The sequence below is a fragment of the Phacochoerus africanus genome, chromosome 2 (assembly GCF_016906955.1).
Source record: "Phacochoerus africanus isolate WHEZ1 chromosome 2, ROS_Pafr_v1, whole genome shotgun sequence".
Classification (NCBI taxonomy): Eukaryota; Metazoa; Chordata; class Mammalia; order Artiodactyla; family Suidae; genus Phacochoerus; species Phacochoerus africanus.
Genome location: NC_062545.1, coordinates 276420536 through 276443809, shown reverse-complemented (window position 1 = coordinate 276443809; position 23274 = coordinate 276420536). Strand labels below are relative to the sequence as shown.

The following is a 23274-nucleotide window of genomic DNA, read 5'->3' as shown; positions in this document are numbered from 1 at the left end:
CCAGAGCTCCCGGCAACACCATATCCTTAAGCCACTGAGCGAGGCCAGGAATCAAACCTGTGACCTCATGCTTCTTAGTCAGATTCATTTCCACTGAGCCAGGACAGGAACTCCCTGCCTTGAATTGTACCACCCCCACCCCACCCCACCCCACCCCACCCCCCGCCGTGGGTGCCCTTCAGCATTCCTGTATGTCTTTATTCCTGTGTCATCATTTATAATGCTCTGCCCCTCTCCACCCCGTTCCTGGATTGGTAAACCCTGAAGAGGTATGTAGATGGTGGCCAGCCAGGTTTGCGCATTCCATGATGTTTGTTGAATGACTGAATGAATGTGAGACAGCTGAGAGAACGCAGGTTGGAGTCTGTTGTAGCACATATGGGACACTGGGCAGGTCGCTCCACTGCTCTGAGGCCCTAGGATGAGGATCAAATGGGAATATGGCTGCAGACTTCCAGGCACTGGCTTCGAGGCAGGTACTCGGAGAGGTAGCTCAGGGCCCGGCAGGGAGGAGGCCGAGGACCGCCACAGCCCCCTGTACACAGCAGGAAACGGACCCCACCCCTGACTGCATCTTGGATGCAGCCTTGGGTGGGGCGAATAACACACCCACTAAGCTCCTTCCAAAACCGCCCAGTAAAACCACCTGCATCATGTCCCCTGCTGCCCCCAACCAGCTGCTGGGGACCCCAACTCCTTGCCCTGTGGTCCAGATGCCCTCCCCAGTGGGCACCCCACCTGCCTCCCGCCTCCCTAGAGCCTTCCTCCCCCAGAGACCCCACCAAGCCCTCCTCCCTGCAGACCCCTCCCCCCCCCCCCCGCCTGCAGCACGCCCCCCACGACCCCCCATCCACAAGGGACTCACCTCCGAGGCTGGGCACAGAGGCCACCTGCTGGGCTCCTGGACAGGCACAGCCTTCAGGGTCAGAATGATCTGGGTTCAAACCCACAGCACGACCATGTCACAGCCCTGTGACAGGCAAGCTCAGGTGACTCTCAGAGCCTCCGTTTCCCCCACTGAAAATGGGTCAGATACTCCGATCTCGGGAGGGCATGTCAGGGATTAGCGCAGGGAGAGGACACACCCAAAGGGCTGGACTCAGGGAGTCGCCTGCTGGGGGCGCCCAACCCAAGAAAGGCCTCTGGAGGTCAGCACGGGTCTCAATGAAAGTGGATGGCAATGATTCTGAGTCTCCCGTTCACGGCTGAACTAGGTCACTTAGAGCTGAGTGACCTTGGGGGCTGGGGGTACTGTTATCAAGTGGGAGGAAATCATTGGGCACCCAGGGGGTGTCCTTAATATCACTAACCCCCCCGACACACTCACTCATCCCAGGGTGTGGCCTCTCCTCCCTGACCAGCCGGGGCTGCAGTCAGGGACAGGCTGGACCCCAGGTCAGGAAGTCCTGCCAGAAAGAGAAGCACGGGGTGGTGTAGGGGGTTAGGGGTGGCCTGACCTTCTCCTTGACTGTACTCTGTGTCCACTGCCGCCACCAGGACTGCCTGTCCCCAGCCATGCATTGAGCTGGCCTCGGCAGGTGGCATATGCAGACCAGGACAAGTTAGGGGTGTATAATCGGTGACTCTCACATCTCCAGGTCTACACTAACACCCGGCCCAGCCCCTGGCCGGTTGGGCTTGGGGTGGCCCGAACTCCCAGGGGGCACAGAAGGTACAGAGCAGGCGACAGGGATAGAGGACGCGCGGGGGCGAGAGCGCTCTGAGCTTTCGGTGCGCTGCGCGCGAGCGCGCCGGGAGGCGGGGCTCGAGCGCACGCGCTGTCTGCGGGCTGCGCAGGCCCGGTCTGCGCGCCGGCCGTGGACTTGAGGCCTGGCTGCCCCCGCGGGGTCCTCCCACGAGAGGGAGGTCGCTGCGCGCCCCCGAGCTGGCGCGGCGGGGCCCGCCCCCCTACACCTGAGGCGGGCGGGGGCGGGGCGGGGGCGGGGCCGCGGTGGTCCCCGCCCACCCGGCCGGAGCCCGGGAGCCCGGGCTGAACCGAGCAGCGGGACCCTAGCGGCCGGCGGCGCGGCTCAAACAATGGGATCAGCGCCGGCGGGTAGTGGTGACGCTGGCGGAGCCCGGGGCTCGGCGGGGACAGAAGGCCGCGCCATGAGCCCCGCCGCCGGGCGCCCCGCTGCGCTGCGCGCGGGCAGAGGCGATCGGCCTCTGAGAGCCCTGGGCCCCGCCCTGGGGCCGGCGATGTGCTGCCAGGGCTGAGGATGATGGTAGATTGCCAGGTGAGTGCCCTGCCTCGCCGCGACTGCCCTCCCCGCCTTCGGGGGTGGAGGGAGGACCGCATGCCCCGCCCCCCCCCCCTTCGCCCGCCCACACCCCATCCAGCTGGGAGGGAGCACGGCGCCGAGTCCACACTGAGCGCACGCTTACGCAGTTCTATGCCCAACCCCTCCTGGTACAGTTGGGAGATTGAGGCCGAGAGAGAAACAGGGACTGGCCAGGAGCCCACGAGGTGGGCAGAGCCCAGAAAAGAAGGGAGGGTCCAGCCTCCCAGGCCAGGGCTCAGCCACCCCCATGGGGTTTCCCTTGGGAATGAGAGCCCCTAAGATTCTGCGGGACCCCCGTCCACCTCCTCCCCGGAGGGGTCTTTTCCGCTGTGCATCTGGATGGGCCCACAGGTACATACACACACCTTGATGTCACCGGTGTGAACCGTGGCTTAGATACAGAGGGGGAGAGGACACTGGGAGGTGACCGGGGGAAAGAAGAAAGCGGTTGGAGGCAGCGTCACCATGGGACAGGACCATCCAGTCTCCTGGCTACATGCTCAGGGGCCTGAGAGGAGGGAGAGAGATGCCAGGCAGATGGGCAGGGTGTCCCCAAGGTTCCCAGGGGTCTACACAGGCAGGGATCATCCCCAGGGCAGCCTGGAAAGATCAGTTTCTGGGGGGCTGCGTCCACCACTCCAGCTCCTGGAACTAGGCTGGGATCCCCCTAGTGTGGAGGGGCGACAGGAGAGGAGGCTCAGCTTACTGCGCTGTAGACAGGTGCATAGGTGGGATGCCCCCAGGGTCCCACAGGCTTGCAGAAGAATGTGTTGGCCTTGGCTCTCCATCCATGACCCACTCTGCTGAGTCCTTGGAAAATGCTTTTGACTCTCGAGATCCTTCGGAGCCCGTAGCAGCCTGCCGGCTGAAGCACTGGGGACCTGAGTGGTGCAGAGTGAGGCAGAGCACGGAACCACTTGTCCAGAGATGGGGCAAAACCGTCTCTGTTGGCGCCTGGAGGTCCTCATTTGGCGGTGGGTGGAGTCATTGCCCTGGTTGGGGTGAGGAGGCTTCGTGAGTGAAATGGACACCACGACAGTGGAGGGAAACAGGGGGACAAGAAAGGCTTCTAAGGCCCCTCGCATCGCCTCTGGACCCAGCAGGTCTTGCTCCTTTGCCCTTCTGGGGGAGGGAGAGCCGCTGCCTTGACTACATCCAAACAAAGGTGTGTGTTTTGTTTTCTGGTTTCCTGCCTCGGGCTGCAGTGCTAGGGATGACCACCAGGGGGCGGGCTGTGCCTACGGTGCTCAATGGAGCAACCAGAACAGGGAAGGGACACCCAGGGGTCATTCTGAGCGTCCCCCTGCCTCTGACCCAACAAGCATCTTTTATTATTAGCCTCCATGTCCACAATATGATCTACTCAGAGGCAGGAGGGGGCTCTGAGACCCGCTATTGGTCATTCAGCTACTGTGCCCGGGACACTCACCAGGATTCACAGCTTGGAGGGGCAGATGAACAAAAGCAGAAAAGCAAATCCATGGGAGCGAGGAGAGCAATTCTCTCTAAGGAATGGAGTAGGGGTCCTGGAGGGCGGGCTAGAAGCCCCTAGGGGGTCTACAAGGTCTCCATGGTGACACTGATGCTGTGACCCGAAAGCCAAGAGGCGCCGGCCCTATATACACCAAGAAGGGTGCCTGGGGGAAGATCAAAGGTGCTGAGACAGAAGAGACTTTGGGCAGAGAGCAGGTGAGACAGGAGCCAGTGTGGCTGGGGAGCTGGGGGGGAGAGGAGGGCGGGAGGGGGGTACAAGGTCAGACCTGCAGGGATGCCCCATCTATGCTGCATGGCGGCGTTCCCCTAACCTAGCATTTATGAGATCACTGACCACCTCACAGTGTCTGTGACCAGGACGCAGGCTCAGCACAGCTGGGAGCCTCTGCCTCAAGGTCTCCTGGGAGGCTGGGCTGTGGTCTCAAACTGAGGCTCGGGCAGGGTGGGGTCTGTCCCTGAGATCATTCACAGCTTATTGGCAGGACTCATCTGGGCAGTGGGTGGATGCAGAGAGATATTCTGGAAGGAAGTGTCCTGTGGTCAGAGTTGATTGGGGAGAGGAGGCGTGATACTGGAGAGGAGGCATCTGGTGTCTCCTGAGCGCTCACCTGTGCTCCACCCTCCCTGCCCCGGTCACCTGCATCGTTGTCAGGTCCCCTGGATTCTGCCTGGAGCTCTGGCTTGGCTGCCCTTGGCCAGGGCAACAGATGTGGAGCTTGGTCCACTGTGGGGGGGCCGTGTATTTGTGCCCTGTAGCTGCTGTAACCAAGTGCTACAAACTGTGCGGGCCCAAAACAGCAAAACTTGATCTGGAGGCCTGGGGTCCAAAGTCAAGGTGTTATGCAGCACTATGCTCTCTGAAGGCTCTGGGGGTCGGGGTGGGGTCCTTCTTGCCTCTTCCAGTTTCTCATGTTTGCCAGCAATCCTAGCGTTCCTTGTCTTGTAGTCGCATCACTCCAAACTCCGCTTCCAGCTGCACGTGGCCTCCTCTGTGTGTCTGTGTCCAATTTTTCCTCTTATAAGGACATTTGATTAGGGCCCTCCCTACTCCAGCATGACCTCATCTTAACTTGATTACATCTGCAAAGACCCTGAGTCCAAATAAGGTCTTACTCACGGATGCAAGAGGTTGGGACGTCAGTGTAGCTTTTAGGGGGACAATTCAACCCACAGCAGGGGCATTCTACCCCCAAAGCCCACAGGGATAGAGGTAGCAATTGGGGTCTGAGGAGGTCTTGGGGGCTTGGCCCCCAGCTCAGGCCTGTGGGGTGTGAGCACAGCCTGGGGGGTGCGCCATCAGGGACAGCCCGGTTCCCCAGCGGGGCTCCTCCTGGCGCATCACCAGCAGGTGGCGCTGCGCCCTCCCTGTGGCCGCCGGGGAGCTGCTCTGAGCGGCCGCAGCGCGGAGACAAAGGTCTCACCTTCCAGTTGCGAGGAGACGACAATCACTTGTAAACACAGAGCACAGTCATTTCAGGGGTGACACACAGTGGGGGAAATCAAAAAAGGCGGGACCGTGGGGTAGTGACTGGGTGGCAACCCGGATGGGTGGCCAGGGAGCCCGGCAGGGCCAAGCCTGCATGGACTTAGTTTTGTGTTTCCTGTTTCACCTGCAAGCTGAGCCGCCCCTTCTCAGCCACTTGCAGGGGCCCTGCAGCTACAATTACACCGGTGGCTTCCAGACAGCTCTCCCATTACTTCAGGCGGGTGGCCACATGCCTTAGGTGCTGAGAGAACACGGAAGGCAGCCATGGGGATGGGTAGGCCGTCCGTGCAGGTGGAAGCGTGAGGGGTCCCTTCCCCAGAGATAGGCCAGATGAGAGGGCGATGCTGCCTGATCTCCCCCACTGCCCGTCTGGTGGGGCTCTGCCCTGTCCTCTTATAGAGAGCAGGGAGCACCCTCTGGGACTGAGGAGCAGGGCCCTGGGCTCCCCTGGGCATCAGTGGGAAGGCGCCAGGTGCCCGGTGTGGCTCTGGCCTGGGAAGTGAAGGCTGTTTCTCGCTGTGGTCCTCGGGCATGTCGGAATCTCCCAAGGCTGTGGCTGCCAGTCCTGAGCAGTATGTCACGGATTAATTCACGGAACACGTGTTTATCGAGGGGCTCAGAGCTGAGCACCTGGCCTGCATGGAGCATCTTGGCTCTCATCGGAGCCGTCGAGGCCACAGAGGAAGAAGGCAGGAACAGGGGTGTACGCTAAGCAATAAGCCCAGTGGGGACGGCATTGGGCTGGGAGCCTGGGGACCTGGATTTGGCGACCGCTCTGCCATCAGTGGCACACTAGCCACGGGGCCACACTCAGTAGAATAAGCACTCCCGCACCTCCATCCTGCGCTCTGGCGGTACCTGGTGATGGTAGCCAGCCCAGAGCGCTGTCCCTGAGCCTGGCCTTGGGCTGTGGTATCTCGTATCTGCAGGATGGGCTCTGCTGCCACCCACGCTCACGGGAAACCAAGGCGCTGGCAGGCAAAGGGGCTCCCCCAGCGAGGTAGCGGCCGGCCGGGGGTGGGGGCACGTCCCTACATACAGTGCAGACAAGCCTGGGAGGGGCCAGGCATGGGTGTCGGGCCGAATTCCTTCCAATTACCCTGAGCTTCCAAAGATCAGGGCTGGGCCGGCCCCAGGGTGGTGGTTAACAGCGAGAGTGGAGACGTAAACAGAGCTAATGAACCCCTTTCGTCCTCTCTCCGCTCTAATGAAGGCCTTGGGCTCTGTCCTCTGCATTTTCTCAGAGTTCTGGGGTTTTGAACCTTCAGGAGTCTTCTCTTAGGGTCACGGGTGGGTGGTCTCCCAGGGGTGGGAGAATCAGTTTATGGGACCGCCATGTCTCCCCCTGGCAGCCAAGTCAGGGTGAGGAGGTAGAGAGGCGAGGGCATCTCGCTAAAAGAGATAAGCCCCAGAAGAAAGGAGAGTTCCCATGGCAACCTGGAGCCGTTGCTTGGCAACTACAGGTCCCCAAAATACTTGCCTACAGGAAGGCTCAGGGCTGGGGCTTTCCGATGGCCTGTGTGTGGGGCCTTACCTACTGTTTGCGGCTGATCCACCCCCACCCTCCACTACCCAGCAGCCCCACCCTCTGAGTCTTCTGGAGGGAAACCCTCACCTGCTCCCCGCTCCCCTTCGCCCCACCCTGCCAGCCAGCCACCTGGCATCAGGCCAGTCCCCCAGCCCCGGAGTCTATTTCCTGGATACCTGAGTGATAGTTGATGGCAGCAGGATGTCATAAAATGCAGGGTTGAAAGGCATAGTGGATGGAGCTGGGTACCAGCCAGAGCTAGGGAGTGGGCATGGTACCCTGCGCTTTGCACCCCCTGCATCCTGGGCCTGGGGCAGGATGGCAAGGCAGAGTGTGACTGGGGGCGTTGGCAGGTCGAGCCCCTGGAGTAGGGGATTTGGGATCCAGGCCAGCTGCGTGACCTTGGCATGCCCCTTCTCACCTGCCTCAGTTTCCCCATCTGTGGCCGCATCTACCCTTGTACCTGCACATTCACCATTCAGCGCAAACACTCTGCCTTGTGAATCGTGCCACCTTCTGAAGACTTGGCGTGGGAGGGTGAGGGACCAGGACCAGGCCAGCTAGTGCTTCCTCTGCCTGCTGGCCTCAATCGCCGCGCTCTAGGGGGGGCGGCGGCCTCATGGTGAAGGCCACTGGCTTTGGAGGTGGACACCTGTGTCTGTATCCCAGCTCAGTCCTTGGCACTAAGCGTCCCAGAACGGACACCGAACCCCTGGAGCCCCACTGCTCCCTAGTGTGAGGAAATGGGGGTGCTGTGGGGATAGGAGGCACTCCTGCCCTGTGGGCCCCTGGGGGCTGCTTTAGTTTGTGGGCGCTGACCCTGTGCCCAGCATCGCATCCCCCAGGACACAGAGGCGGGCTGTGTCTAGCCTGGGAGGGGTGAGAGCTCAGCCCCTGACCACAGGAGGAGAAGGCCAGCAGGGGCCAGGCTGCCCCGTGGCTGGGTTTGGAAGCCGAGCAGAGGGTGTGATGCCCACTCGCCGCCCTCAGGTCTTCCCTCTGGGGAGCACAGTGAGGGGCAGGACTGCTGGGGGACCCCCCCCCCCAGGGGTTCCGGTGCCCTCAGGAAGCTAGGATTCTAGTCTGACCTTGAGGGTCACTCTCTGACTGACCTTGGGCCATAACCTCACCCCTCTGAGCCTCCCTGGCCCCATCTGTCTAAGGGGAAGGGGGCCTGCCCACCTCCGGAGTTGAGGGGGGCCGGGTGGCACCCAGTCCGCCGGTGCCCGGCATGTGTGTGGGGTGTGCGGGCCACGCGGGAGTGGGCGGGGGTCCAAGATGATCCCGCCTTGACTGCCCAGCCCCCACCCCCCACTCGAGCGAGCGCGGCGGGAGGAGGAGGCGGGGCGAGGGCGGCGCAGACAATGGCCCGGGGCGCCGGCGGCAGTGCCCGCAGCCGGAGCCGGGGCGCGGGGGCGCGGCCGGCTGGGCGGCGGGAGCCGGGATCGGCGGCGCGCCTCTGCCCGCGTTCATGCTGGTGGTCCCGCCGAGCGCGCGGGTGGACGAGGTGAGCCCCAACCCGGGGGACGGCCGGGGGGAGGGGCCGGGGGCCACCCAGGGGCGCAGCAAGGAGCTCAGATGGGGGAGGGCTGCCCCCCCCCCCATCCCCCGGGCTTTCGGCGGGGTGGGAGCGTCATTGACCCAATAGAGGCAGCTGGACCCCTCCGCCCCGCTTCCCCCAGGATAAAAGGGGGCGGGTCCACCGTGGGGCCGGCACCCCAGATCCCCCCACCCACGTCTGGTTGGGACCCAGAATTGGTTCGCTGGGGGACGCACAGGGCCTCTTCTCTGACACCGCCTGCGGTTCCACGTGTGCCCACCTAGCTGGGTGGAGCTGGGGTGGGGACGGGGTGACCCCAGATAGTGAGAGGAAAGGACCCTTGGCCAGAGAGTGGCCCTGAGCCCAAGAACTGCCCCACCTCACCACCCCCGCCTTGGGACTCCACCCTGAGCCCAGGCCTTTGTCCCAGGAGCCCCTTTTCCAGTACCTGTCCAGCTCAGAACTGGGAGGGTGAGAGGGTGGGGGGTGGGGCTGGGGAGGGGAGGACAGTGTGTAAGTCCCCAGGGCTGCCACCACCTGAAATGAATCCATTCCAGCCAGATTCCTGCTCCCACCCAGCCCCATCTGTCTGGGCTGCAGCCGAGGGCGGGGAGCCCGGCCCTGACCGTCTCCATCCCCTTCTAGAAGGACGGCCCTGGCCCTGGGGCCTGAGGGAGGCCAGGCTGTCTGGAGGGGAGAGAAGCCTGGGGCGGGGACGGGTCTGCAGCACCCAGACAGGTAGCGCCTTCACTCCTCCGTGTCTGCACTGTGTCTCACCTGTAGACTCCGGGATGTCACCGTGTGTGAAATGTTCCTGAGACACCTGGTCCCCGCACAGGCAGGCCCTCTGCAGGTGGCAGGAAATGTCTTTTCTCCTCCAAGGAAGGCAGGGGGCCATGTGGCCCACCAGCTGCGCAGACTTTCAGTGCCCACTGTCCTTGCGGAGCTGGGGTGGGGGGGAGCAGGCCCCCCAGTTGGTGTTGAATCCAGTTGTTCCAGGTGGGGAAGCTGGGGTCCAGTGAAGGTGAGAAAATTGCCCAGCCCTCCCCGGGTGGCCTTCCTCCCTGAGGCCAGAGTTCCAGGCCCCTGAGCACCACCGCCCCCTGCCCCCAGAGGGTGTGCTGACCAGGAGGCTGCCCTTTGACCTTCTAGTTGCTTGGGGTTGAGGTTCAAGGGTGAGGCAGTCCACCTGGCCTGAGGCCCTGGGTGGCCAGGAAGGTGACATTTGGGCAGTGCCAGGTGTGGAAGGGCTGAGCTGGCGGCACCGCCCTGGCAGACAATTACAGTTCTGCAGGATTTCACCAGGAGTTTCCTTCACAGCCACTTGGGATCCCCGCAGAGTCGTGCCTCCCTCCCCTTCTCACAGCCCTGCCAGGAGCCAGTACAGGAAATCCCCGAGGACACGTGCTCCCTGAGTCTGGGGACCCGGGGCAGCCGATGTTGTCAGGAGTGTGTGTGTGTGTGTGTGTGTGTGTGTGTGTGTGTGTGTGAGTGCACCTGCGTGCATACATCCTGCTTTTTCAAAGCACCAGGCCCCAGACTTGACCGTGTGTGTTGGTGACCTGGCCCCTCAATCTCTCATCTTTAAGTAGGTGGGTAGGGAGTTCCCATTGTGATGTAGCAGAAACGAATTCTGCCAGTATCCATAAGGATGCGGGTTCCATCCCTGGCCTCATTCAGTGGGTTGGGTTTCCAGTGTCGCCATGAGCTGTGGTGTAGGTCGCAGATGCAACTTGGATCCTTCGTGGCTGTGGCTGTGGCTGTGGTGTAGGCTGACAGCTGCAGCTCCAATTTGACCCCTTGCCTGAGAACCTCCATATGCTCCGGGTGCGGCCCAAAAAAGACAAAAAAAAAAAAAAAAAGGTAGCTATAAGCAAGCCCAGCTCAGCGGGCTGTAAAGTGCTTAGCACAGAGCCTGCACATGCAGGTACACTCTTGCCTGGCGGTCACATGGAACCCATGCCATGCTTGGAGGTCTCCCCGGGGGCGGCCACCTGATGCCTTGACGCCCCTGGTCCTGTGTCCCAGGTATGAGCAAGGGGAGGCAGAGAGGGGAGGCCCTGGAGCAGAGTCCAGGTCTTGACAGAGGGACAGTGGGGAGCAGGGAGTAGGACAAAGGCCACAAAACCGTCACTCAGCCCCAGGGCCTGCAAACCCAAGGCATCCCCCCCGCCCCCCCACACCAGCGGGAGGAACTTCCTTGCTGGAAAAGGACTCTGGGAAAGAGGGCGGTGGACACCAGCCCCATCACCTCCCGGCAACCAGCTGGAGCCCCGGGTCCTTTCCAGAGGCCAGGGCAGCTCAGGGGACCCCCCCCCCAAAAGGCAGCCCTGCTTCCCAGGCCCTGGGCCCCTGCAGGCAGACGGGGGGGGGTGGCACCGGGCACACAGTGTCCCTGGCACGGCGGGCAGCCTCCTCACCACAAGGGCCCGTTTGTCCTGCCTCCCCTGGCCTTGAAGCCCCAAGTGACCAGTCCCCGCTGGGCACAGGGGCCTGACTGTGGGCTCAACTCCCCCCGCCCCCCCCCCCCCGAAGCCTTGGCTGTGGCTTCGAGAAGGGACTTCTTAGCCCAGGCCAGACCACCCCAGAGCACCGTTTGCTTACCCGATGAGCAGAGACCCACTCTCCAAGGGTTACTGTTGAGCTAGGGACTCAGGAAGGAGGGGAAAAAAAGCAGCTTGAACTAGAGCTGAACTGACTATCCGCCTCCCCCATCCAGGCAGGCTGGCTTCTGGGAACCTCCAGCTCCCAGAAAACCTGGCTGTCACCTGCTCCGACTCCTCTGCCTCGGCTTGCCTTCCACCTCTGCCCCCAGCCTCACTCTCTGGAAAGCATTTTAACGGCAGGTTGGCAAAGAGAGCCTTACCTTTCTATGCCCTTCCTCTTTGCCATCCCTCAGGCTCCTCTCCAGCCCCCCGCCGCCTCCTCCAGGAAGCTTTCCTGGTCATCTTCCCAGAAGGAACTTGTTGGCTTTGAAATCTGAATATTTTCGATTTAAGGCTAGAGGGACCATCTGGACCACGGTGCGTTTGTTGAGAGCCCACCATGTGCCAGGCACCATTCTAGGCATCGATAAATCAGGGAACAGAGTCCTTGCTGTCAAGGAGCTTATGCCTCTTCCAATTTTAAAAAGAGGGAGGAGTTCCCACTGTGGTGCAGTGGGTTAAGAATCCAACTGCAGCTGCTCAGGTTGCCGCGGAGGCACGGGTTCCATCCCAAGCCAGGCATAATGAGTTAAAGGAACTGGGGTTGGAGTTCCTGTCGTGGCTCATCAGTAACAAACCCTGCTAGTATTCCTGAGGACACGGGTTCGATCCCTGGCCTCGCTCCATGGGTTAAGGATCCGGCATCACTTTGAGCTATGAGGTAGGTTGCAAATGCATCTCAAATCTGGCCTTGCTGTGAGCTGTGGTGTAGGCAGGCAGCTACCACTCCGATTCGCCCCCGGCCTGGGAACTTCCATGTGCCAAGGCTGCGGCCATGAAAGACAAAAAATACAAATAAATAAATAAATAGAAAAGGAACTGGTGCTGCCGCAGCTGTGGCTCAGATTCCGTCTCTAGCCTGGGAACTTCCACATGCCTCGGGCGCGACCATAAATTTTTAAAATAAATAAATAAAAAGAGGGGAAGGAAGTTCTCCTGTGGCACAGCAGGTTAAGGGTCCATTGTTGCCACAGCTGTGAGGCAGGTTACAACTGTGGTGAGGGTTTGATCCCTGGCCTGGGAGCGTCCACGTACTGTGGGTGCAGCCAAAAATAAAAAGAGGGAAGAACTGAGGAAACACTCAGAATATCAGCGCTCTTCACATTCTGTGACACTGTGCTGTGTGGGTTTTTCAGCATCCATCTGCCCACATCACCGGGCGGGCACCATTCCCGATGCTTGGGTATGAGGGGCGCGAACAGGGCAGACTGAGCTTAGAGCCCAGTTGGGTGTGGAAACGCACACTGATCCCACAGTGGTTGGAGGTTTTATTAGAGTTTTATTAGTGTTACTTTCTCAGCTCACCCACCCTATTTAAAGTCTGAGTGATCCAGGAGTTTCCCTTGTGGCTCAGCGGAAACAAATCCGACTAGTATCCATGAGGATGTGGGTTCGATCCCTGGCCTCGCTCAGTGGGTTGGAGACCCGGCGTTGCTGTATGCTGTGGTGTAGGTCCCAGATGCGTCTCACATCCCGCGTTGCTGTGGCTGTGTGTACACCGGCAGTTGTAGCTCCGATTGGACCCCTAGCCTGGGAGCTTCCATATGCCACGGGTGCAGCCCTAAAAAGCATGAAAAAAAAAAAAAAAGGCGAAGCTCTCCAATCCCCTTAATTTAGTCCATTTTTTTCTTTTACTGATTACTTACCTTCAAACAAGTATTTTACTTATCATATTGCAGGACCAGAAGCTGACTTTTTATCTGGGGTTTGTTTTGTTTGTTTGCTTTTGTTTTTAATGGCCAAATCTGAGACATGTGGAAGTTCCCAGGCCAGGGATCGAACCTGAACTGTACCTGCAACCTGCCCCCCAGCTGTGGCAATGTGGGATCCTTAACCTGCTGTGCCACAGGAGAACTTCCCTTCCCTCTTTTTATTTATTTATTTTAAAAAATTTTAGGGGTTCCTGTCGGCGTGGCGCGGTGGTTAACGAATCTGACTAGGAACCATGAGGTTGCGGGTTTGATCCCTGGCCTTGCTCAGTGGGTTAAGGATCCGGCGTTGCCCTGAGCTCTGGTGTAGGTTTCAGACAAGGCTCAGATCTAATGTTGCTGTGGCTGTGGCTGTGGCTGCAGCTGTGGCTGGCAGCTGTAGCTCCAATTACACCCCTAGCCTGGGAACCTCTGTGTGAGGTAGGTGGGGCCCTAAAAAGCAAAAAAAAAAAAAAAAAAAAAAGAAAAAGAAGATTCTCTGATTCCTCCCCACAGAGAGTGTCCTAGGTCACTTGGGCATAAGGGCTTTTTAACATGCGCAGCCCCGCACTAAGTGCTTCGCCTGCTGCTTCGTTTCACCTATGCAAGCTTTTGGAAGCAGGGCTCATCCCTCTATGTGGGTCAGGACCAAGCTCAGCAGGGGGAGGTCACTGCCAGCTCCCCCCCGCCCCGGGCCCGTAAGTGGCAGGCTTGGGGTTTGCACCACCCAGACCCTGTCGTCTACCTGGAGCTCCAGCTCGTGGCTGTCACTCTAATCCTTACAGTTGGGACGTTGGGCTCCTTGCCGCCTGCCTGCCCAAGTCCCGGCTGCCTCGGGAGGGCGCTGCTCCTGCTGGCGCCCTGGGCCGGGCTAGATCCTGCTGGGCTCAAAGCCAGTGGGAGCGGCTGGGGCAGGGCCTGGATTCTCGGATCCTCAGCTTCTTGGCAACCTGTGTGACTCAGTGGGCTGGTAAAAGGGCCGGCAGGCGGGCAGCCAGCACGGGGGAGCCCTGCGGTGAGTGATCAACAGCCGAAGGAGCTGACTGCTGGGTTACTGTCCTGCCTGGGGCGGGGCCAAGCCTCAGCTGCCAAAATAAGCACGGCCCCTCTCCCCCTTTCTCCCTCCCAGCTCCCCTGGCAGAGGCTTCCTTCCTGTGGCTCCACGGGTCCTGGGGTCCCCAGGTCTCCCCAGCCTGGAAGAGGGGCCAGAGGCTCCCCGATTGGACATGTAGCTTCCACAGCCACTCAGGCTCTGGCCCCCGTTGGCCCTCCCGGAAAGAACAGGGAGAGAATCACCCTGGCTCTTATTATAAAAAGGCTGGGAACAGCAGCCTCAAAGCCAGACTGCTGTGTGGCTTTGGGTGAGTTTGGTGCCAGCTCTGAGCTTCTGTCCCCAAGCACACCTGCCACCTGCCTCCCACGTTGTGACAATTGACTGATAGCCACTGGCACATCCGTGAGTAGTAGAAATATGGAGGTCCTAGACTCCGGCTCTGGCACTGAGCCAGGGGTGGGGGAGGTGACAGCATCTCCAGCTGGGGTCCATACTGGGGACAGGCCACCCACCCTGCTGACGGGGACCTAACAGCCCCAAGCCGGTCTGTGAGGCCCAGAACAAATCCACGCTGACCCAGTGCAGAGGAGAGGAGAGCAAGCTGCCCTGGGGACTGGACAGCCCTAGGCATGTCCCTGGACTTGGCACCTACCTGCTGTGCAGCCGCAGGCAAGTTGTTTGCCCTCTCTGGGCCTCGATCTTCTCAGTTTTACAGTGGAAATAATTAGCGCGGCTTCATCTGTTTCACAGATGCTGGGTGGAAAGGTGCTTTGTCCCATGGAAGAGAACAAAAGGCAGGACCAGGCTGTGTTCTGGGGGGGACGAGGGGGCATCAGGAGGCGCTTCGGTGGCTTCTCAGTGTGGACCTTGCCTTTGGGCTGTACGTTTGCCCTGCCCTGGTGCCTCGGAGTCTCCGTCAGACCTGAAGCAGGAAGGGTGCCACCCGCACATGTGCACAGGCATGTGTGTGCACACACAGACCTAAACCTCTTTCCTGGCTTCTGGGGGTGGGTGGCTGGGTCACGGGCCTACCCGTCTGCGGCATCACCCAGAGCCGGGCTGCTGGTGACTGCATGCAGAGCGACTTGCTAATGGGCCTCAGGTTCCCAGAAACAAGAGGGCCACCCCCTGTCCCCAGCAGGACCCCGAGTCAGGTCAGGAGGCTGCAGGAAAGAGGAGCAAAAGACTGGCCCCGGGCCTCTCCTGTCTGCTTCCTGGACAGGATGTTATGCTGAGTAAACAGCTTCGAGGGGAGTCACGGCTCAGGCTGAGTCACAGCTCCTAGCGACAACCACGCCGTGTTTATAAACAGTGGGCCTCGCACCAACCAGGGCCTGCTCTCCCCGCCACCCCGCCCCGCTGGAGCCTGGACGGGGTGAGAGGACCCCAGATGGGGGATCAGCAGACCCCAGAATCCCTCCCCCACCCAAAGGGCGTGATTCTGAGCATGCGTCTGTGTGTATACTTGTGTCCCCAAGTGGGGCTTTGCTGTGTCTGGGCTTGTGTGTGGCTGGCCGGGTTCCTTGTTCCAGGGCCACCTGCGTGGTGGGCAGAGCGCTATGGGACTATTTGCAGGTCACATGACCTTGGTGTCCTGGGACACGTGTGAGGTCCGGGCAGCATCTCCCGTGCTGGTGTGACTGTTCCTGAGGCCGTGCCCACCCAGAGCGCCACGCACATAGGGGCACAGGAAGCGGAGGGCAGGCGGGATGCAGGTGGATCGCCCCTAACCGTTGTCCCTGGCCCTGGAGCCCTGGCTCTCCACGGCTGCTCTCCGTTCCAGGCTGTGACAGTGATGAGCTGCACCATGTGGCGACACGAGGCCGAGGCCGGCAGGGAACAAAGGCGCCTCTGCTCTCCCCCAGGCGGGTGGGAGGGGGGGCTGTACCCTGCCCTCCCCTCCCCCCGGCCCCGCCTCCTCAGGGCTCCTGCATTCTTGCCTGCAGCTGGTCCTGTCCTGCCTCCTGGCTGTGACTTAAGTCCTAGGCCTTCCCAGCAGCTCAGGGCCCACTGCTCTGGGGCAGCCCTGCCTGCCTGGCCTGGCTCCCAAAGGAATGGCCCAAATGGCCCTGAGGCCGGGCTCACCCATACAGGAGGCTGGGAGGCGAGGGTCCTTGTGAAAGAGCCCAGGGAGCCTTGAATGGCGCTCAGCGGCTGTGGGAGGCAGGGGTGCCCCCTCCCAGGGAGCCTGGCACTGGGGAAATGCACAATAAATGCAACAAGTGCTTGTCAAATCAAAGGCACTGACACACAGACACACCTAACGGGGCAGCCTGGTTCCCTATTGGTTCCTGTAACCCCGCCCCCACTTCCTCCCAGGGCCTCTTGAAGTTCCCCCCACCCCCTCACCCCCTGGCCTGCTGATCCCTGCCTCAACCCTGGGCCCTGGAGCTGGGAGGCCCTCCCCCATTTCACCCAGTGTCCCAAGGGCTAGGGGGAGCTCACTGGTCCAGGTACAGGGCAGCCAGACCACATCAAGGGGTGCCTGGGGTTGCTCGGCCAGTCCGTGGGGAACACGGGGTGTGGAGGGGGCAGAGGCCGAGGGTGGGTGGCCCGGGCACCGGGGGCTGTCTCCTTCTTCTGCTGCCCCTGCCTCTCCTGCTGGCATCTGCACAGGGCCTTCCCCATAAGACTGAGCACCTGGGGGAGCCCTGCCAGCCTGTCCTGGGGGAAGTGGACCAGTGTGTCTGCCAGCCCTCCCGGCTTCCCCTCTCATGGGACCAGGGTTGCCTCGCGGTGCCCCGCGAACGTTTGCTGCTCTTCGACAAACACATCCAAGTTCTCCCCTGGCATCCGGTTCAGGGTACACGCTGAGCACCCGATAGACCTCAGGCTGCTCTCTGGAGCTTGTCCTTGGAGGGGGAGCCAGGCTACAGCGCTCCTGGTGCGGGGGCCATAGCCACCAACCATCACCCAGAGGGAGTTTCACACCAGGCCCTGGGGCAGGTGCAAGACCAAGGGAGCCGGTCAGAATGCAGGTCTGCCAAGCGTATTGCAGGAACCAGGCCTGTGCAGAGTTCTTGTTGAGCCGTCCAGAGTCCTCGTGTCCATTTTACAGATGAGGAAACCAAGGCCATTAAGTCACTAGCCCAGAGTCCCAGAACTGCTAAGAGAGAACCCAGTCGCCTCTGCTGTTTCTCTAAAGTCCAGGTTAAGTGTCACCATGCACGGAAGGGCCAGGGTGGCGGGGGAGAAAGCAGGCGGGGTCTGAGGGGAGGTGGGCATGGGCTGGTGGTCACCCTGAGTGAGTGGGGGGGCCCTGAGGGCTGGGGACAGAGAGGACTTTGGATCCTCCTTTCTTTGGGGACAGAAAGAAGGCTTTGGAGGGATTTTAGCGCAGCGGAGATGCGCCGTGCTCTGGCTGCAGGTAGGAGAGTGGGCACGCAGAGGCAGGAGGGGGCCTCAGGGTCCAGCTGGAACCCCCTACCCAGAGGCCTGCCCACATCCTTTGGAGAATCCCCCCCCCCCCCCAGGGACTCCTAACCTGAATCGTTTCTTCTATGAAAGAAACCCTCCTGCCCCAGAGGTGCGCGGGGAGGGAATTCAAATACCCCTGTAGGCTGCACCCCCCGCCCCCTAACAGATCAGGAAATAGGCCCCGAGAAGAGGAACCTGCAAGTCCCACAGGGAGGCAGTGCCTGGCGGTGGCAGGAACCAGGTCTCGGTTCCTGGCCTCTGAGCTGCCTGCTTCGTCGCGTCCCCTGCTCCCCGCAAAGCCACCGGAAGAGGATGTGCAACCCTCACTCGCTCTCAGAGAGGCAGAGTGAGTGCTGGCGGGGCTCGGTGCCAGGGCGGCATGCTGGGCCCCCGCCACCCCGCCAGGGCCTGGGGGCCTGATGTGCCTGCGGGCCGGCTCCGGAGCCCCCGCCCAGCCGCCTCTCCCCTCGGCCTCTGTGATCCTGTGCACCCAGCCGGCTGCCCACCAGGATCCCAGGAGGGTAAGGAAGTGGTCCCGCCTCTTGGCTTCTAGAGCACCCTGGCATCTCGGGGGTTTGGGATTGGAGCCCTGAATGCGGATGGAAGGAGGCGGGGGTGTGGGCTTTGCCGAGATGCGGGCAGGCCCAGCACCTGCGTTCTCCCTCTGACTTCTCCGGCAAGTCCCTGCTCCCCGGGGCCTCAGTTTTTCCATTCGTCAGATGGACAGGTCGGACTCATCCCGTAGCTTCCAATGTCTGGTTTGCAGAGAGATGAGAAAAATGGAGACCAGGCGTGAGCTTTTCTAAAAGCCAATCTTCCTCGTTTAATGACTGCCCGTTTTTCTGATGGAGGGCCCTCCTGGTTACTTTCGGCGGGGTCTTTTCTGAAATGACGACGGTGGTGGTGACAGTATTTCTTGTTGAACTGCCCTACTTGGCAAAATAAACACTTGCCAACATAGGTTGGTCCCCACTGTTTAAACCTGAATCCCCTGTCTGGGCACCGGCGGTGGGGGAGCCCTGAGAGCTCAGTGGCAGGGAGAGCTTCCGGAGTGAGATGGTGGCTTAGAGTAATCAGGGTCTCCTGGGCGCCCCCGCGGTGCCTGGCTGGGCTCCCACCCCCTGATGGCCCCACTGGCCACAAACCCTGCTTGATATCTGTGACTTGTGCCTGCCACCTTTTCTGACTCTGGGTGGTGGTGAGTCCTCCTCCCCCACCCCTGCCCCAGGCAGGGGGAATGGGGAGGGGGCCTGGGGTGTTGGAGGACACAGCTGGGCCCACCCCAGGTGGGCAGGTCTGAGCTGGAGCTACTGGCCTGGCCCAGGACAGAGCCCTGTCCTCCCATCCTTGGCTGGCCTGAGGCCTGGTATGAGTGGGAATTCCTGGCCCTGTTCGTCACAGGAGCAGGTATGACAGCCACACGGGTGACACCAGGCCTAGGCACTCGGGTGCCCGACTCCACTGGGGCTGGTGGCCAGGCAGGCACACTGGCAGAGGGCCTCCCTGGGAGCCCAGCCCCGGCCCGGCTCCTGCCCCTCCATGGCCCGGGAAGCCAGGCCCGCTGAGCCCAGGGCCAGGAAGGGCTGGGTGTTCTTTGCCTGTGTCTCCGTGGTGACTGCCAGGCGCTGGGCCGTCGCCCGACGTGCTGCTCTCCAGAGCCCCACGCCTTTGCCGACAACACCTCTGCTGGCACCAACCACCGAGGTGAGTTTCCAGGGCGACCGGTGCCTCTGTGGAGAGGCTGGCTAGGTCACGGCCAAGGCCCTCAGCTTCCTCCTCTCCCGTCAGAACTGGTTGAGGGAGTTTGGCCTGAAGCTGCCAGCGGAGGTTGTATCTCTGTTCTGGGTGTGAGAGGGGAGTTGGGGGTGCGCTGCTGCTGGTACCCTGATACCCGCGTGTGCCCACCAGGCCCGCCTGTCTGCCTGCTCCCCGCCCGGGCGGGAGGGGTGGCTGGGGGCTGTCGGAGCGGCTCCAGGTCCTTCGGTGCTTCTCAGATTGCAAAGCGCCTTTGTGCATTGTTTTCCCCTCCGCTCTCCTGAGAGCCAGGTGGTGTCGGTAACAGTACTGTTCCTATTATTAGTATCGTCATCCCCATTTTACTGATGGAGAAACTGAGGCTCAGGGAGGTGAAACTGGAGCTAGGAAGGTGCATAGCGGGGGCTGGAACACAAACCTGGGCTCTGCATCTTAAGAGAGAGTTTCCCAAACCTACAGCCCCCCCACCCCCCGGCCGTGTGTGCCCAGCGCTCGGCCGCCGTGGGCTCTGTAACAGACGGGACCCTCTGGTCTGACTCTGTTTCCCTGTCTGACCTCCCCCTTGTTATTCTCGTGTTTCAGGCTCACTCTGGAGTCTCAGCCTCCCTGTTGGTGTCCCCCCCGTTTTTTTTCCTCCTCTCTCCTCCTCTGCGCCCCCACATCAGGCTCGTCCTATGTTGGACTGGAGGGCTTTGGGGTGTCCAGGGTCCCTCGGGGGGCCCGGCACTGAGCGCTCTGGGGGTGGAGGACAGTTGTCGGAGTGGCCCTGGTCTCACTCTGTGGATCCCAGTGACCCTGGACTTGGCGTGTGGTCCCTTGAGGACTCCCCCCGCAGCATCACAGAGTCAGGGGCCACGAGCACCCCTTTCCAGGAGGACGGGGAGGCTCCACAGCCAGCTCCCAGCAGATCCAGAACAATTGGCACCCCAGTCCTGACCCTCACAGCTCTGGGCACTCGTGTGTCTTGTTCCAGGTCCGCCCTGGGACAGCAGCGCCCTGTGAGGTCAGAGATTTGGGGTCGTGGCGAGATCAGATCTCTCCACCCAGGATGGTCCCCTGGCTGTTCGGGAGCTTCATTTCCCGCCTCTAGACCATCTCTGAGCCTGGCTTCCGGCCCGTGGGGACTCCCTGTCCTCCCAAGGGGGAGGAGGCCCCTGGAAGTTCCCAGGAGCCAGCGGCAGAGGGGGTGGTGCCCAGCTGTGCCAACAGCTCCCACACTCAGCCCAGGTGCGTCACCTCCTGCCAAGGTGTGTGCTCATCCACCCACAGAGGGCTGCCCCGGGGACCCAGGCAGCCAGGAATGGTGACATCAGGCCAGGGAAATGACGAAGGAGCCTGGCCAGGCCATGCCCCCTCCACGGCGTCCCCAGGCTCTAAAAATAGGCCACAAGAGCCAGATGGAGTGACCTCCACCTGCCCAGTGAGAGGTGAAAGCTTTTCCACCAAGGCCCGACCTAAGGCTGGTACCTGGCTGCTCTTCCTCGCTGCCTCCATCACCCTGGCCGAGCCCGGCTTGGGGGAGGTGATGGCCAAGGCCCTTGTCACCTGGACGCTGCCGCGAGCCTGGTTCTCATGCTGAGCCACCGTGTGCCTGGCGGGCCTCCCCAGAGTGCCACCCTGGGCTCACACCCATTCTCGGGGACCCTGTGAATGGGGCATCACGTGCCAGGCCAAGAGGTAGAGGAAAGTGGGAAGCCTGGGCCAGGCAGAGAGGGGCTGGCTCAAGGCACTAGGGTCTGAGGCCATTCTGTGGGAGACTCACCGGGCGTGGCAAGGGAGGTCCTCAGTGATGCCAATTGGTCTTTTGTCCGAGGACAAAGGAGGTGGGGAGCTTTGAAGAGTCAGGACCCCTCTGGCTGCTGGGCATCGGGGGGACCAATGGTGGGTGGCAGTGGGAAATAAAAGTGTCTCCAGAGATTTGGCCTGAGCACACCTTTCTCTTAAACCAGAGGTGGCTTCTCAGGGGCCCTGAGCCAGGGAGTGACAGGAAGCCCAGTGGAGTCCTGGCCCAGCTGGAGAGGACAGCCACTGGCCAGCTCCCACCCAGCCTCCTGTTGCTAGAGAATGCAGAGCCGGTGTGGCTGGGTAGTTTGAAGTTACGGGAGCAGCCGGAAACGTGGACTTTTATATGAAGTCACCTGACCTTTTACTGTTGGCTCAAAAATTGCAAAACATTTTGTCAGCCAAGCCAAACACACGTGTGGGCTAGATTTGGCCTGGTTCTCTTCCCGGCTGTCAGCGACAACCTGTCTTTTACGCTTCCTGTGTAAGGAGCATCCCGCCTGCGGGAGCGATCTGTACGGGGATGTTGTCTGGGGTCCCTTGTGACCCTGGGGAGGGATGGATGCACCTCCCCAGGGAAAGGTTGCGAACCTGGGACAGCCGGGGGCAGGATGAGCTGTGAGCAGGAAGCGAGGCAGGAGCGCACCAGCGCCTAAAACCGTGCACTTGGAGCAGTGCTGCGTGCTCCCTCTCCCTCCATGCAGACCCTGCAGGGCAAGGTTAGTGTAGCCTTGATTTCAGACCCCCAAGGTCTTGGGGGCTGCCTCCGGCCCCTCCTGAGTCCCCCATGATTCAGCTCCCGGCTGCCCACTACCTCTGGTCCCTTGTGCCGTAAGGATGCTCTGAGCGCCTTGGGTGTAGAGGAGGGAACGCGGGACATGGTGAAGCTGGCCGGGTGTCCCTGTGCGGACCCCATGTCTAGACATTATTGTCCTCCCTCCATGGGAACCTCAGCAGCATTACAGGGTGAGCCTCAAACTGTATCCTTTCTCTTTCTTAACTTCTGTTATGGAACATTCCAGAAGCGACACAGAAGTAGAGAAAATGGCATGAAGGCACGCAGCTTTAATCACCATCGCGGGGCCCCTCCTGCTGCTTCTCTTACCAGCCCCACATTCTGCCCCTTCCCCACAGCAGACGATGTTCCATCCGTCAGTATTTCAGGACGAAAATCCCATGATTGCACCCCAAAAATGGTGTCAGCTCCCATCAGATATCCAACAGTGTTCTAATAATCCCAGTTGTTCCTTTGGGGGTTTTGTTGTTTGTTTTTGTTGTTGGTTTTTTGTTTGTTTGTTTTTAACAGTTGCCCTGGAGTTCCTGCTGTGGCTCAGCGGTAATGAACCAGACTAGTATCCATGAGGATGCAGGTTTGATCCCTGGCCTCGCTCAGCCGGTGAAGGGTCCCGAATTGCCAGAGCGGCAGTGTAGGTCCCAGACGTGGCTCAGATCCCACATTGCTGTAGGCTGGCAGCTACAGCTCTCATTTGACCCCTAGCCTGGGAACCTCCATATGCCACAAGTGCATCCCTAAAACCAAAAAACAAAAAAACAGTCTCCTTGTTGAAATCACAAACCGGGAATTCCCTGGTAGTTCAGCAGGTTAAGGATCCAGTGTTGTCACTGCTGTGCCTGGGGTTGCAGCTATGGTGCAGGTTTGATCCCTGGCTTGGGAGCTTTGTTTTTTTTTAAATGGCTGCACCCTTGGCATGTGTAAGTTCTCAGGTTAGGGATTGAATCCAAGCTTCGGTTGCGACCTACACCGCAGCTGCCGTGACACTGTACCTGGCCGGGGACCGAACGAACCTTCGCTTCTGCAAAGACCAGAGCCACTGTAGTTGGATTTTTTTTTTTTTTTTTTGTCTTTTTAGGGTCTCACCCGAGGCATATGGAGATTCCCAGGCTAGGGGTTGAATCAGAGCTGTAGCCGCCCGGCTATGCCAGAGCCACAGCAACGCCAGATCTGAGTCACATCTGCAACCTACACCACAGCTCACGGCAACGCCGGATCCTTAACCCACTCAGCAGGGCCAGGGATCAAACCTGCATCCTCATGGATGCTAGTCAGGTTCATTAACCACTGAGCCAAGACAGGAACTCCTGCGGTTGGATTCTTAACACACTGTGCCACAGCAGGAACTCAGGCTTAGGAACTTCTGCATGCTGCGGAGAGGTTAAAAAAAAAAATGCAACCCAGAACCCACACGTTGCATTTGGTTATAGTACGTCCTACCTTTCTTTCAATCTGCATTTTCCCCTGAAATGTATTTGTTGAAGAAATCAGGCGGTTTGTCCTGTGGAGAGTCCCTCAGTCTGGAATTTGGGGGAGGGGGTGTATCCTCATATGTGTTCCTCTGTCACCTGTAATTCCCCCAAAGGGTCATTCCATGCAGTGGCCTGGCTAGATTCAGGGTAGGTTTTTGGCAGGAGCACTTCCAGGGGTGGCTCTGTGTTCTTCCATCAGGTGGCACCCACCGTCCTGAGGGTCCCTTATCTTTTGGGCCAGTGAGCTCCCTGACAGCTTTCGGGGAGGATAGTGAGGG

The 23274-nt window shown here is 60.6% G+C and overlaps 1 protein-coding gene and 1 long non-coding RNA gene across 6 annotated transcripts in view; one reads left to right on the top strand and one right to left on the bottom strand.

The window, feature by feature from the left end:
* Positions 1-177: 177 nt before the first annotated feature.
* LOC125120489 (uncharacterized) lies at positions 178-6814 on the bottom strand. Its single transcript, XR_007133329.1, has 3 exons — positions 2989-6814; positions 866-970; positions 178-416 (listed from the first exon to the last, which is right to left on the bottom strand). It is a non-coding gene; the product is annotated as an uncharacterized LOC125120489 (long non-coding RNA).
* The window catches only part of RALGDS (ral guanine nucleotide dissociation stimulator), a 47189-nt gene continuing 26009 nt past the window's right edge, over positions 2095-23274 (top strand). For 2 of the 5 annotated variants that reach the window (XM_047768801.1, XM_047768800.1), the window contains exon 1: positions 18374-18898. In XM_047768801.1, coding sequence (XP_047624757.1) covers positions 18734-18898 — 165 coding nt within the window. In that variant the 5' untranslated portion in view covers positions 18374-18733. Of the gene's footprint in view, positions 2238-8246; positions 8298-17510; positions 17716-18373; positions 18899-23274 lie in introns of those variants that run through there. The other 3 variants (XM_047768806.1, XM_047768805.1, XM_047768803.1) reach the window with 3 other exon arrangements.